This window comes from Leucopleurus acutus, assembly GCF_964270905.1.
Source record: "Leucopleurus acutus genome assembly, chromosome: 9".
NCBI classification, from domain to species: domain Eukaryota; kingdom Metazoa; phylum Chordata; class Mammalia; order Artiodactyla; family Delphinidae; genus Leucopleurus; species Leucopleurus acutus.
Window position 1 is genome coordinate 47,194,505 of NC_139144.1, and position 12,147 is coordinate 47,206,651.

Genomic DNA, 12,147 nt, shown 5'->3' on the forward strand with positions numbered 1-12,147 from the left:
CTCCTGTAACCCCCAGTATGCCTCAGTTAATTTGTTTTTCAAGCATTTCGTTGGAATGCATGGAATGTGGTAAATTCTCAATAAATGTTTGTTGAAAAACATTAATGCACTCAAAGAGCCATTGCCAGTGATAGCAACACTAGGGTCAGGCAAATGTTTACATTTAGAAAAAAAAAGAAAACAGGATGACGGCAAAAGATCCTGGAAAGTGAGTCTAATAAGCTTGTATTGAATCCTGGAAAATTCTAGAATTGAATTAACCAATATTTAGTTAGACTAGTTAATAATACAGTAAACTGAATTCATATCTGAATGATCCTTGAATACTAGTACAACTGGTTAAAGGCCCACTAATTCCCTAATTGCTGGACATTCTGCCAGTACTTTAGATCAGAATTTAAAAAGCATTTGCTGTACAGCAGAAACTAACACAACATTGTAAGTCAACTATACTCCAAGAAAAATTAATTTTAAAAAACCCAAAATTTAAAAAGCATACTTAACACTTCTGTGAATGACAGGGCACAGAGAGAGATAACATGTCACGTGGTCTGATAAGAATTCAGAATGATATCTAAATTTAATACATAAGCTAAAGTTACTGAGCTGAACACTTAATGAGACAAAAATCAAAAGCTCGAGATTTCATAAAGCTTTCTGAGAAGGGTGACCAGGGTGGTGCAAGCCATGGTTATTCTGGAACAGAGAGGTTGAGGGGAAATATGTTAATTGTCAGTTCTCTGGGAAGGCCTGTCATGTGGAAGGAGGGATAAGATTCATTCTGTGCATCTGACGGTAGAACCAGACCCAGGGCCACTATTCATAGTACTCATCTCTCATGGAATTATCTCAAGTGTCTGTCTGTTTGCCTGCCTTCCCTCCACCAGGGGGTCAGATTCCATGACACTCAGTACACATTCAGTAAGTATTAACTGTATAAGTGTACGTGTTAATGCAGTTAAGATGAGTTCCCAACCCTTTCTCCTGTCAGTGGAATTGTTCTAACAGAAGCTGGGTTTGACAGAGATGTTCTAGCAGAGATTGCTTCAACGGAGAAAAGTAGAGCCAGGAAGCCTCTATTCTGATTTTAGTATTCTAAATAGAATTGAAATGATTGTAAGGTGCATATGCTTTTCACATCTTATAGATTTATCTTTTTTTCCTCTTAACAACCTAGTAAATACAAGCATTACTCAAAAAGTAATTGAATATGTTATTTTCTAGCACATGAAACACAATACAGTCATTTTATGTTTATATTTAGGTTCTTGCAGAAGCATTTTCACTGAACCAACTGTACTTTAATCAAAATATCTGCTGTCCTAGGCACATAGCATCCAAAGTACTTAACTGTGACTAATCATTTTACACATGATAAAGATTTCTGTTGCAGGAATGTTTTAATACCGATTTTGATGTTTATAGAGAAGGAGAATGGATTCCACCAATAAAGCATGTGAAAACGATGTGCAGACCATTCTGATGTGCTTTTCAACTAAGTTATCCATAGAAGACTAGCTGATGAAACAAGAACTTGTATTCTGCTGGCAAAGAAAGCTTGTATGCCAAGCTGTAATGATGGTCAGATTCTATTACAGTCTGTTGGGAAGCTCATGTAGAAATGTTCACTAAGTTTAAATATTTGTCAGAATTAATGAAATCATTTTCTGAAAAACAGCTCTTAAGTACAAGAACCGACAAAACTAACCTGTGGTGACAGAAGTCTTTTAGTGGTTGCCACAGCAGAGCAGACTGACTGGATAGTGGAAATGTTTCTTATCTTACTTTGGGTATGATTACAAGAGTGTATACAATTGTCAAACTCACAGAACTGAACTCTCCAGAGGTGTGCATTTTATTGCATTTAATTTATACTTCAGTTTTTAAAAAGTGAACAGTAACAGCAGAATAGCCCTTGAACATACTTTTTTTAATGTCCTTGCTCCTGTGTTCAGGAATGTGTTGATAGTTCGTGACCCAGAATACTGTTATCAAGCATTTGGTAAGGAACATACTCAGACTGCTGATTTTCTGTTTTGTTTTATGGTAAAGGGTTTTTGTTTTTTCCCTAAATAGGTAGAGGAGGAAGTGTAATGACACGAGATTTAGTAAAATTTATACTTTACATGACCAAGATTTATCATAGTAAGCATTCATAGGCATGGTTTTTAATCTTTCAAGTATATATGCATGCATTCATTTTTATTAGAACATTTGATCATTTATATCATGAAGCCGATCTTCTGTTTTGACCCAACCGTGAAGTGCTTTGTAGTACTAGGGCATCATTGCTACATCACCATGGCCAGTAAGCCAGGGAAGAGAGAAGAATCCCTTGCCCTGCTTCCCTGGATGGCTCCTCAGAGGCATAATGTTTGTCTGCCAGGTTTTCTAATGGATAGCAGCCCTGGTCTCTGAGTCGGTGGACAGAGGATGGAGAAAGTGTGAAGTCTCTGCTCTGTCTTCTGTTTTTCTTTTTAAATTTTTATTGGAGTATAGTTGGTTTACAATTGTTCTGTCTTCTCTTGAACTGTCTCCATTTCTGAAGCAAAGACCAGAACCACCATAAGTTAAAATCTAGTGAGATTCTTCTCCATACAGCCCACCTGCTTTTCCCTTAATTTTCTCTGTTATGGCCATAGCATGACATTAGGTTTCTTCTCTGTATATTTTATGAAATAATTGGGAAAATAATGAGTGATAGGAGCTGCTAGCTAAACTCCGTTTTACCAGATCTCTTCAAAGCAGACAGAACATTCAGCTGATTGATATTTGTTTGTTTTTATAGAGTTGTTTAAGCCTGCCGTAAAATGCATTAGGATCACAAAGTAAGCTAATGTTGTGTTTTAAATAAGATGCTTAATTGACAGATCTTCCATCTGAAAAAAAAGACAGTAAGTGGTAAAAGAAGTAAATTTGATTATGAAGGAATATTGGGTCTCTGGTTTACCAAGTCCTCTAATTGGGCCCCTCACTTAGGATTTCTGGTTTTCAGCTATTATTTCAATGTCTGGAGGAAATCATCCTTCTGCAGATCTCAATGTAGATCGCAGAGCTGATGAATTCTAATAAATATAGAAAAATAGGAGCATATTTAAAAGCTTTGGTCACATTTTCTGTTCAGTACACCATGTAACACCAAGCTCATTTAGGCATATGATCTTGTTTTTAGTGGGCAAATCAAATGCTGTGGTTATATTCAATATAATTTGTTTTTTATTTCACTGCTGTCTGTTTTGTTTAGCATTTTGTTTGTATTTTTATTATAGCTGTTTCACTCGATTCAGAGAACCTGTCTGGACTTGTCTAAAGCAATTGTACTCTATCAAAAGAGAATCTGTTGTAAGTATGCCATAAGTGTGAATATTGACCAAATAGACAGTAAGAAATTGGATATTTTGCCTTAATATATAATTTTATATGTTTAGGAAGCAAGACAAGGAAACTACTGTTTAGGAGTGTCTGTCTTTGCTCTTTAATTGGTGGGGTGGGGTCTTTAATCATTTTATCGGAAATTCTTTACATAGGCTGTTTTTAATGCAAATACCATAACAGAAGAATTTTACATTGAGTCTACCATGGATAAGTACGTGCCATTTATTTTCCTAATTATAAAAAAGTTTTTTCGGTTTTATATCTTGGGATTTGGCATTGTTTTTATTTGATTGCCCAGGCTCTCTTATGTCCAATTTTGTTCCTTTTAAAATGACCAAATGGAGAGAGAAGGCAACAGTTAATTCATTGACTATATTTTGTTGACAGCGCTTCTTCCTGAACATTTTCTATGTCAGATATTGGGTTTTTTAGGGAACAAGATTTTCCTATCATCATCCCATCTTAAAATAATTACCAACGAAGTTGTCTCTGAAATACTAAATATCAAGTTGTACGTTAGTATGTTTTTAAATTTCCATTTGTAGGTCATTTAAGAGTACAATTTCTGTATTTCTGAGACTAAACTCTGAGAAGTTTGTTTCTGACTACTGCCAAACCCCTTTCCAGTAATCTCAAATTAACAGTTGGGCATTTTCCTTCATTAGTAAACTTTTATGAAGACCGTTTTTCGGAAGTACAAAATCCTAGGACTTAGAGGCAGAATTTTGTAAATTACCTGTGTTACTATTTACTAAGTGTTTGAGCTAAGACTTCTCCAGGGCTAGAACTCCACAGTCTTGGGTATGAGGAATCCAGACACATGACACACTGCCCCCAACATTCCTCTGTCCCATATCCAGTCAGCCACAAATGCTGGTCCATTTTGTCACCTACTTTGCTTTCAGATTCTCCCTGCTGTACCTCTTCACAGCCACCGCCTTAGTTCAGGCCACCATCAGCACTCTTACTTGGTTTGCTGCATCAGCTTCCTAACTGATCTCCCTGCCTCCACTTTTTCCTTCTCCAGCCCATCATCTGCACTGCAGTCAGAGCGCAGTCAGCAATCTCCCAGAGCTCCCAGTGGTCAAAGCTGGGACAATTTGAGCAACAAAGTAAATAACTGATTGTATTAGGTTAGAGCCCATGAAGTAAGATAAATGTCCATTAAGTGTGTATGGAAATAAACAAAAAAACAAACGGATATTTTCATGATATTAAGTCTTCCTATCCAGAAACATAGTTTATATCTTTTTAGTTGGGTACTCTTGAATACTGCTTCACAGAGTTTTAGAATTTTTCCTTTACAGGTATTGGGTATCATTTTTTGGATTTATTCTTATGCACGTAATATTTCTTTGATACAGTTCTAAGTGGAATCCCCTCTTTAATTATGTTTTCTATATTTTTGCTGCTGGAGAATAAAAATATATCTGACTTTTGTGTTAAGCTTATATCCATTCACATTATTAAATGCTGCTATTATTTCTAAGAAAACAAACAAAAACAAACAAATGGGGGAGAAGAGACAGTTCTTGCTTATAAAATAATTGCAATTAATAAATCTAGAAAGAATGAGGGAACCACAGCATCACCATTAGGTAAATACCACAGTAAGAACTGTGGCAGGCAAGATTCACTGAAAGATGTTTTAATTAGTGAGTGAAAGTTTGAGGAGAAACTGGACTTTTACATAGTCTTCTGTATTTACCCCCCAAATTTTTAATAATTACAAAAGGAAAAAATCATAATTTTACAGTGGGGAAATCCAGTAGACATGACATGAACCAAATGATGGAGGTTAACACCGTCAGTAATAATGTGTGTTGATCTCCGGTGGCCCTGATATGAAACACTAAGAAGGGCACTCCACCTCTGCGGTTTCCTTCCCCCAAGTCTGTAACCCCAGTCTAATCATGAGAAAGTAGACAAACCCAAGTTGAGGGACAGTCCACAAAATTCCTGAGCAGTACTCTTAAAGGGCGGCAAGGTCATAAAAGACAAAAAAGCCTGAGGAACTGTCACAGGTTGAAGGAGACTAAAGAGGCTTGACAACTCAACGTGGGATCCTGGAAAAGAAAAAGGACATTAATGGGAAAACTAGGAAAATTCAGTAAGATTGTGGTTTAGGTAGTGGTATTGTACCAATGTTATTTTCCTAATTTTGATCATTCTACCATGGTTATGTAACATTAGGGGAAGAAGGGTACACAGGAACTCTGTATCCTATTTACGATTTTTTCTATCAGCCTAAAATTATTTCAAAATAAAGCTTTCTTAAAAATGTACATTGGGGCTTCCTTGGTGGCACAGTGGTTAAGAATCCACCTGCCAATGCAGGGGACGTGGGTTCGAGCCCTGGTCCAGGAAGATCCCACATGTCGCGGAGCAGCTAAACCCGTGTGCCACAACTACTGAGCCTGTGCTCTAGAGCTCGTGCTCTGCAGCAAGAGAAGTCACCACAACGAAGAGTAGCCCCCGCTCACCGCAACTAGAGAAAGCCCACGCACAGCAAGGAAGACCCAAAGCAGCCAAAACTAAATAAATTAAATAAAATAAATTTATTTTTAAAAATAAATAAAAATGTACATTGGATCATATTGCTTCTCTGCTGAAAAGCCTTCAATAAGTACTTAAAGTAAGATGTATACTTCTACTCCATGGCTTACAAATTCCTACACAATCTGACCCAGTTCACCTCTCCAGCCACTTTTGCTCTTACCCACGATGTGACCTGAGGCCTTTTGCACTCACTGTTTCCTCCATCTGGGATGTCCCTGCCCTCATTGTCTCTAGTGGCCCCGTATCCTTCAGAGCTCAGCTTAATGGTCATCTGCTCAGAGATGCCTTCCCTGACCACCCAGCCCAAAGCAGCTACCAATCACTCTCTCTTACTCGCCACCCTCCCGCCCCCAATCTGGTATTTTTCTTCTTGTGTTTTGAGTTTTGTATTTTTTATTTTCTGTCTGCTGCCGCTTGAACATAAACTGCATCAGAGCAGGGTCCTCATGTGTCTTGTCCATCTCTTTATTCCCAGTGACAAGAACAGTGCCTAGTACATATGAGATCATCCATAAATTGGTGCTAAGTGAATTAATGCTGCCAAGCTAATTGGTTTTGTAGTTCTTTGGTTCCTTTATCGGGGCACATCTGAAAATCTAATTAGGAGTTAAACATGAAAAGATTTTTATTTGTCTCTGAATTAAGTCCCAGTTGAGTGAAACCTTATAAGTAGAAACATTTGAGTTATCTGATACCTGTATTGCACCTGAATTTTAAACTTCTATAAACTTATTTCAGTATTTGAGTTTTAAAATTAAAATTAAGGAATGAACATCCCTTCTTGGAAGATGACACAGTCATCACTAAGTCATCCAACCTGTAGCCTGATGCCACTCAAACTTTTTCCACCACCCTCTGAGCAGCGCTGCCCATTACCAGATTCCAGCTCTTAAAATGAAGCCTGTCTTTCCAGTCCAAGTTTAATCCTCAAGTGTGTAAAATAACCAAAAATGGATTCTCAAGTGCTTCAGTCTACTTAGGTTTATTTAGGAAAGAGTACATTTCACCACCCTTGTAGTCATTCAGGTACCATGAATTGGTTTCTTCCTAGCCTTAAGTTCATGTGTTCATTTGTACGTGACTTGAGGTTTCAAGGTAAAAAAGGTGACAGTAGCCTCATACTGTTATAAACAAAAGTGTGAAATTTTTCCTTATTGTGCAGTTGAGTCCCATATTAGTAAGTGGAGAGGAGGAAGAATGGAAGGTATTAAAAAACAACAAAGCTTCATATAATTATAGGAATTTAAAAAAATTACCTAGAGCCAGGACATAAGTATCAGATAAATATTTAGAGTGAAGTATACAGCGATAACAAGGCAAAAGTTATAGTTAGTTCAATTTCACAAGCATTTAATTAGTGCCCTGAATAAGACTCTATGCTCAGTCTTGGGAATCCATAGTTTGGATGAGGTCCCTGTCCTGAGAAAGCTTAGGTTCTCACGGGAAAGATAGACACGTTGCCCACCCACGGACACCCCAGTACCAGGTGCCGAGAGGGTGCTGCTGTCACAGAGAAAGAGGGATCACCTGCTTCACAGAGGAAGTAGCTTTTGAGCTAGGCTTTAACCAATGAACTTGATTTTGAGAAACAGAAGAGGAAGGAGGGTAGTCACTGACCATCAGGAAGAATGGATTCTAAAGCCTCTTCTCCGTGGAATGTTGAGTGTAAGCTAGTCACAAATTAATAAGGAAGCAGTCGTAGCTTTAACCTTCACTTTTGGATTCTTGGTTCCTGGCTAATGTTTTACAGCTGTTGTTGGGGGGCTCGTGTCAGGAATGGGATGCATTCTGAAAGAAGTCTGGATTGTTCATGAAAGCAGACAAGAATCCTGGTAGCATTTAGAAAGCATTTTTAGAGACAAATGATTGGTAAATGCGTCAGTACAGAAATGTGAAATAAGAGTAGTGTTCAAAGTGTGTCCCTAGCAAAGTCTGTGTTCAGAGAAGAACCATTCTGGGAAGCTCCGTGTCACTGCTTGCCTGTGGCTCAGCTGTTGGTGAATGTGTATTCGGACCAGTAGCTGCCTAGCAGCCCATGCATCCATTGTGTGGATGCACTGCATTGATCAAATCAGTCCCCAAGGTAGGGAAAGAGAATGTTTTGCTACTATAAATAACTAGGCTATGATTATATCTGTATATACATCTTTGTGCCCATTTTACTACTTCCTCAGGACGTAGTTTACTCCTAACAGAAGTACAACGTCAAAAGATGTGTACAATTCTGACTTTTTAATATTTACTGCCAAATCAGTCTGTAGAGAGCTTGTACCAGTCACTTTCTCACCAATAGCACCCTCTGAGGTTGTCTTTAAAAAATAAGGCCAAATATATGCAAATATTGAATCATTATGTTGTACGCCTGAAACTAATGCAATGTTGTATGTCAGTTATACCTCAATTTTATAAAATAAGAACAAAGAGTAAGGTCAAGATTAGGCATTAGCAATTCAGATTGGGTTCCAGCCCTGCATTTTAAAAATGCACCAAGTCACCAACTTGATTACCTACATACCCTCAACCTCCACCCCCTGCTCCAGCCAAGACCTATGCCATGGATAAGGTATTTGAATTGCTTTACAATCAAGTGGAATGTAACTCAGAAAGCAGGGATCAAAAAGTCAGGAAGAGGGAATAATAGGGGGAAACTGGCCCTACATTATAGGCAGCCACAAAAGATTCCCACAGTCATACTTGACAGACCCAACTCTTTTATTTCAGCTCGAAGCAGCACATTATCAGCTCGCTTTTCAGTACAGAGGTCATTTTCTGGTTCTGATTACAGAGCACCAAACGCACTGACAGATGCACTCAAGTGAATTTGATCTCTCGTTTCGTAAATGGAAGAACAGCATGAAAGTTAAATGCGGTGGAGGCTTACCTTGTAGCCTTCCACTTGGATTTAATTTCGTCTCGTTCTTGCCTCTAGAAGAGAGAGGACCTTGTGATTTTGTCTCTCTCCTCTCTGTAATAAAAATGTTCATTGTTCATGACTCCTTTTGGTCTTTTCTCCATCAGTCTTGTCTCAAGAAGAAAACGAACTGGGAAAATTTCTCCGATCCCAAGGCTTCCAGGATAAAACCAGAGCAGGAAAAATGATGCAAGCGACAGGAAAGGCCCTCTGCTTTTCTTCCCAGCAAAGGTGTGTGGCCTGCCCTGGGGCTCTGTTGTTGGGGGAGGTCTCCTGAGAACCTGGGACCCACTCATTCATGAAGGGAACCTCCTACTGGGCTTTAGAAGGCTCTTGCCTGTGATTGAGGAGCTCCTCTGTTCACAGTTGTTAGTCTGTTCATACTTAACTCTGATTCAGATAACATGTATAATCTTTTTCCTTCCCTATTAACTTTTAAAAAATGTTTTCCTATTTCTTCTGGTCTATAGTTATACCCCAGTCACTGTGAGTGCTATCCTCGGCTTCTATTTGACCTTCAGTGTTCCTCATAGCAATCCATCCAGTCCCCTTCCAGCAGCTGACTAAAGCAAGAGCCTAATGAGACCAGGCAGGAGGGTTCCCCGAGTGCCCTCTGGGGGCAGTTAATTTGAGAGGGGTGCTGTTCAAGATGCCCTCCGCGGTTCTGCTCAGACCCTAGATCAGCAGCATCAAAAGCCTCACCTGAGAGTTTGTTAGCGATGCAGAATCCAGGCCCCACCCCAGAATTACTGAATCCAAATCTGCATTTTAATGGGTCCCCAGTTGTTTTCCATGCATACTCAAGTTTGAGAAGCTCTGGTGCAGAGAAAATTGTAATAGATCAGTGATTTCTTTTTTGACACTACCATAACTTACGTTCAAGGTCCATGTGGAATAAACAGGAGCCACTGCACAGAGTCACACTTTGTATCTGAGAAGGTGACATTCCTTCTCTCCTCCTCCTTCCCCAGTAACTAACAAGCCCCCCAAAATGTCAGTCACTAATATTAGGCAGACTTCATACCTAAATAAGGCTTGTAGGTAGTCTCCAAAAATATTCGGGCCACAAAAATTTCACTCGCCCAAACTGTCCAACATTTTCTTCTGCTGTTAATTTTTCCTCACTGCTTTCTCTCCCAGTGGGCCAAAAGCAGGCCACCACCTGTTATACAGGTGTTCCTATGAAGATCCAAGAAAGGTGGGGTGGAAAGAAAGAGAACCAAACGTGTGCATTTTTCAGTGGTTCCCCCTCCTGAGCATTCTGGTTCACTCTAATGACATTTGGACCCCAACTTTCATAGTTGAATGCAACGATTTCCAATAGTTCTCTACCCCAGTTTTCCAAGAGAAGCGTTGGTTTATAATCTTTAATTGCACCTTTTAATCTTATTTATAACTGTTTTCCTTGCAAAAATAATACATACTCATTCTAGAAAAATTTTAAAACAGGAACAGACCAAAAGGAGAAAATTAAAAACAACCCAAATTTTGCTAATAGAGATTGACTTGCTTTTAACCCCTTGATAGATACTTTCAATGCATATACGCTTGCCCCAGTCTTACAAGGATCATTGATTCTTGAAAAATCTTTCATAAATTCTTATATATTTATTTATAAATATATAAGCATTATATATTTCTTAAATTATACATATAATTATCACTAATTTCAGTGGGAAAAATTCTTATACATACCTTCATGCCAAGATTACCATCCACTTATGGGAAACAAGCCAAATCCTTGGACACAATCACCACAAGAGTTACTGTTACTGATCATATAATTATTTTATAATGTTGCTATCCAGTTATACACTTTCATAGTTTTGTACAAAGTTATCTCACAAAACATATGGTACCTTAAGTTTATATAGTCTAACCTTTGGATACAGACAAAAACAGTAAAAGAAATCAACCAAAACAATGTAAATGATACTGTAAACCAGCAAACTGCCCTGTATCCATAAATTAATGTAGCTTGGACAGCTTGCAATTTGGAAGGTGGCCTCCTGCAAGATGACTCTGATTCCATGGTACTCAACTGCTCACGAGGCACATGAAATCCAAACTACTTCTGTGCACATGAGGAAAGTAGGAAGATTACATAAAACTCCCATAAAGTTGAATTCTCAAACCTCGAATGGACATAATTTGGGATTTTCCAGAATATATTTTTAATATAAACAGCAGCATACCATACAATTTTTGAATAGTATTGCATACTGATTATTTAGCAAATTGATTTTTTGTTCAAATAATCCTAACTTTCTTTATGTCCATGTATACCTTTTTAAAAACGTCCATAGCATATTATTCCATTATCTGGGCATGCCATGATACGTTTAACCAAAGCCCTCTGTCCGCTAGTGTCCACTTTTACCTTTTCCTACTAAAGAGTAAACGTCTTTGGACTAGACCTTTAGGTGCTTTATTAATTATTCCCATTGGGTAGATTTTAGTGAATGGAAACGTGGGCCAGTCTTTCACTGAAGTTTGATGTTTCCAGTTATTGGATTTTTTCTTGGTCTAGACTCAGTCCCTTATACCACAAGTGAATGGGTTTTCACCTTTCTGATTTTATATGAAACAAGTTACAGAAAAAAATGAGGTGACTTTATATGCCTCTTTCTTTTCTTCAAGATCTGAACACCTATCATCATGTCATTATATCTTCAAAGGTTTCTAACTTTATAACAGTCAAAGAAATCAAGAATATTTTATTCACAAGACTCTGTTTCAGCCAGTTTAGGAAAATTGGCAAACTCTAAAGGAAGAGATAAAGGAGATCAGAAATGAACAGGATTCTTAGAGGAACAGCTGAGGACTCTTTCTTTAAATAGAAGTCTCCAATTTTATAAACCTTCATACCAGCATTTGTTTTACTGACTTATTTGGTAGTCATTGCCACAACAGCCCATTCAGTTTGATGCAAAGTGAGTATTAAATTTAATCCAATGGTGATAAAACACAAGCTTACTTTATGGCACAACAATATGTTTTTTAAAACAGCCTGCAACATCTAGGTAGGATGATGTGAGCAAGCTATTTTTAGAGAAGTGCTGAATATTTAACAATGATGCTTTACAGATAAGAGGAAAACCAGAGAAAATAGCAAAAGGAACTTTTTTCTTTTACAGTTTATTGCCCCATCTATAACCTTAGAGTGCTCTGCATATGTCTTCAGACATTGATGGAGCTGCCAAGAGCTGACTTCAGCTCACTGACACCACTTTTCCCTTCACCTTAACAAGTTTGCACTTAAATTGAGATGTAAATACTAATCTTTTGTTTTTTGAACCTAT

At 38.0% G+C, this 12,147-nt stretch overlaps 1 protein-coding gene across 2 annotated transcripts in view; it reads left to right on the forward strand.

Annotated features, from left to right (window-relative positions):
* Window positions 1-12,147, forward strand: part of ICA1 (islet cell autoantigen 1) — a 126,053-nt gene that overhangs the window by 4,216 nt on the left and 109,690 nt on the right. For both annotated transcript variants that reach the window (XM_082846763.1, XM_082846764.1), the window contains exons 3-4: window positions 3,270-3,342; window positions 8,953-9,076. In XM_082846763.1, coding sequence (XP_082702889.1) covers window positions 3,270-3,342; window positions 8,953-9,076 — 197 coding nt within the window. The remainder of the gene's footprint in view (window positions 1-3,269; window positions 3,343-8,952; window positions 9,077-12,147) is intronic.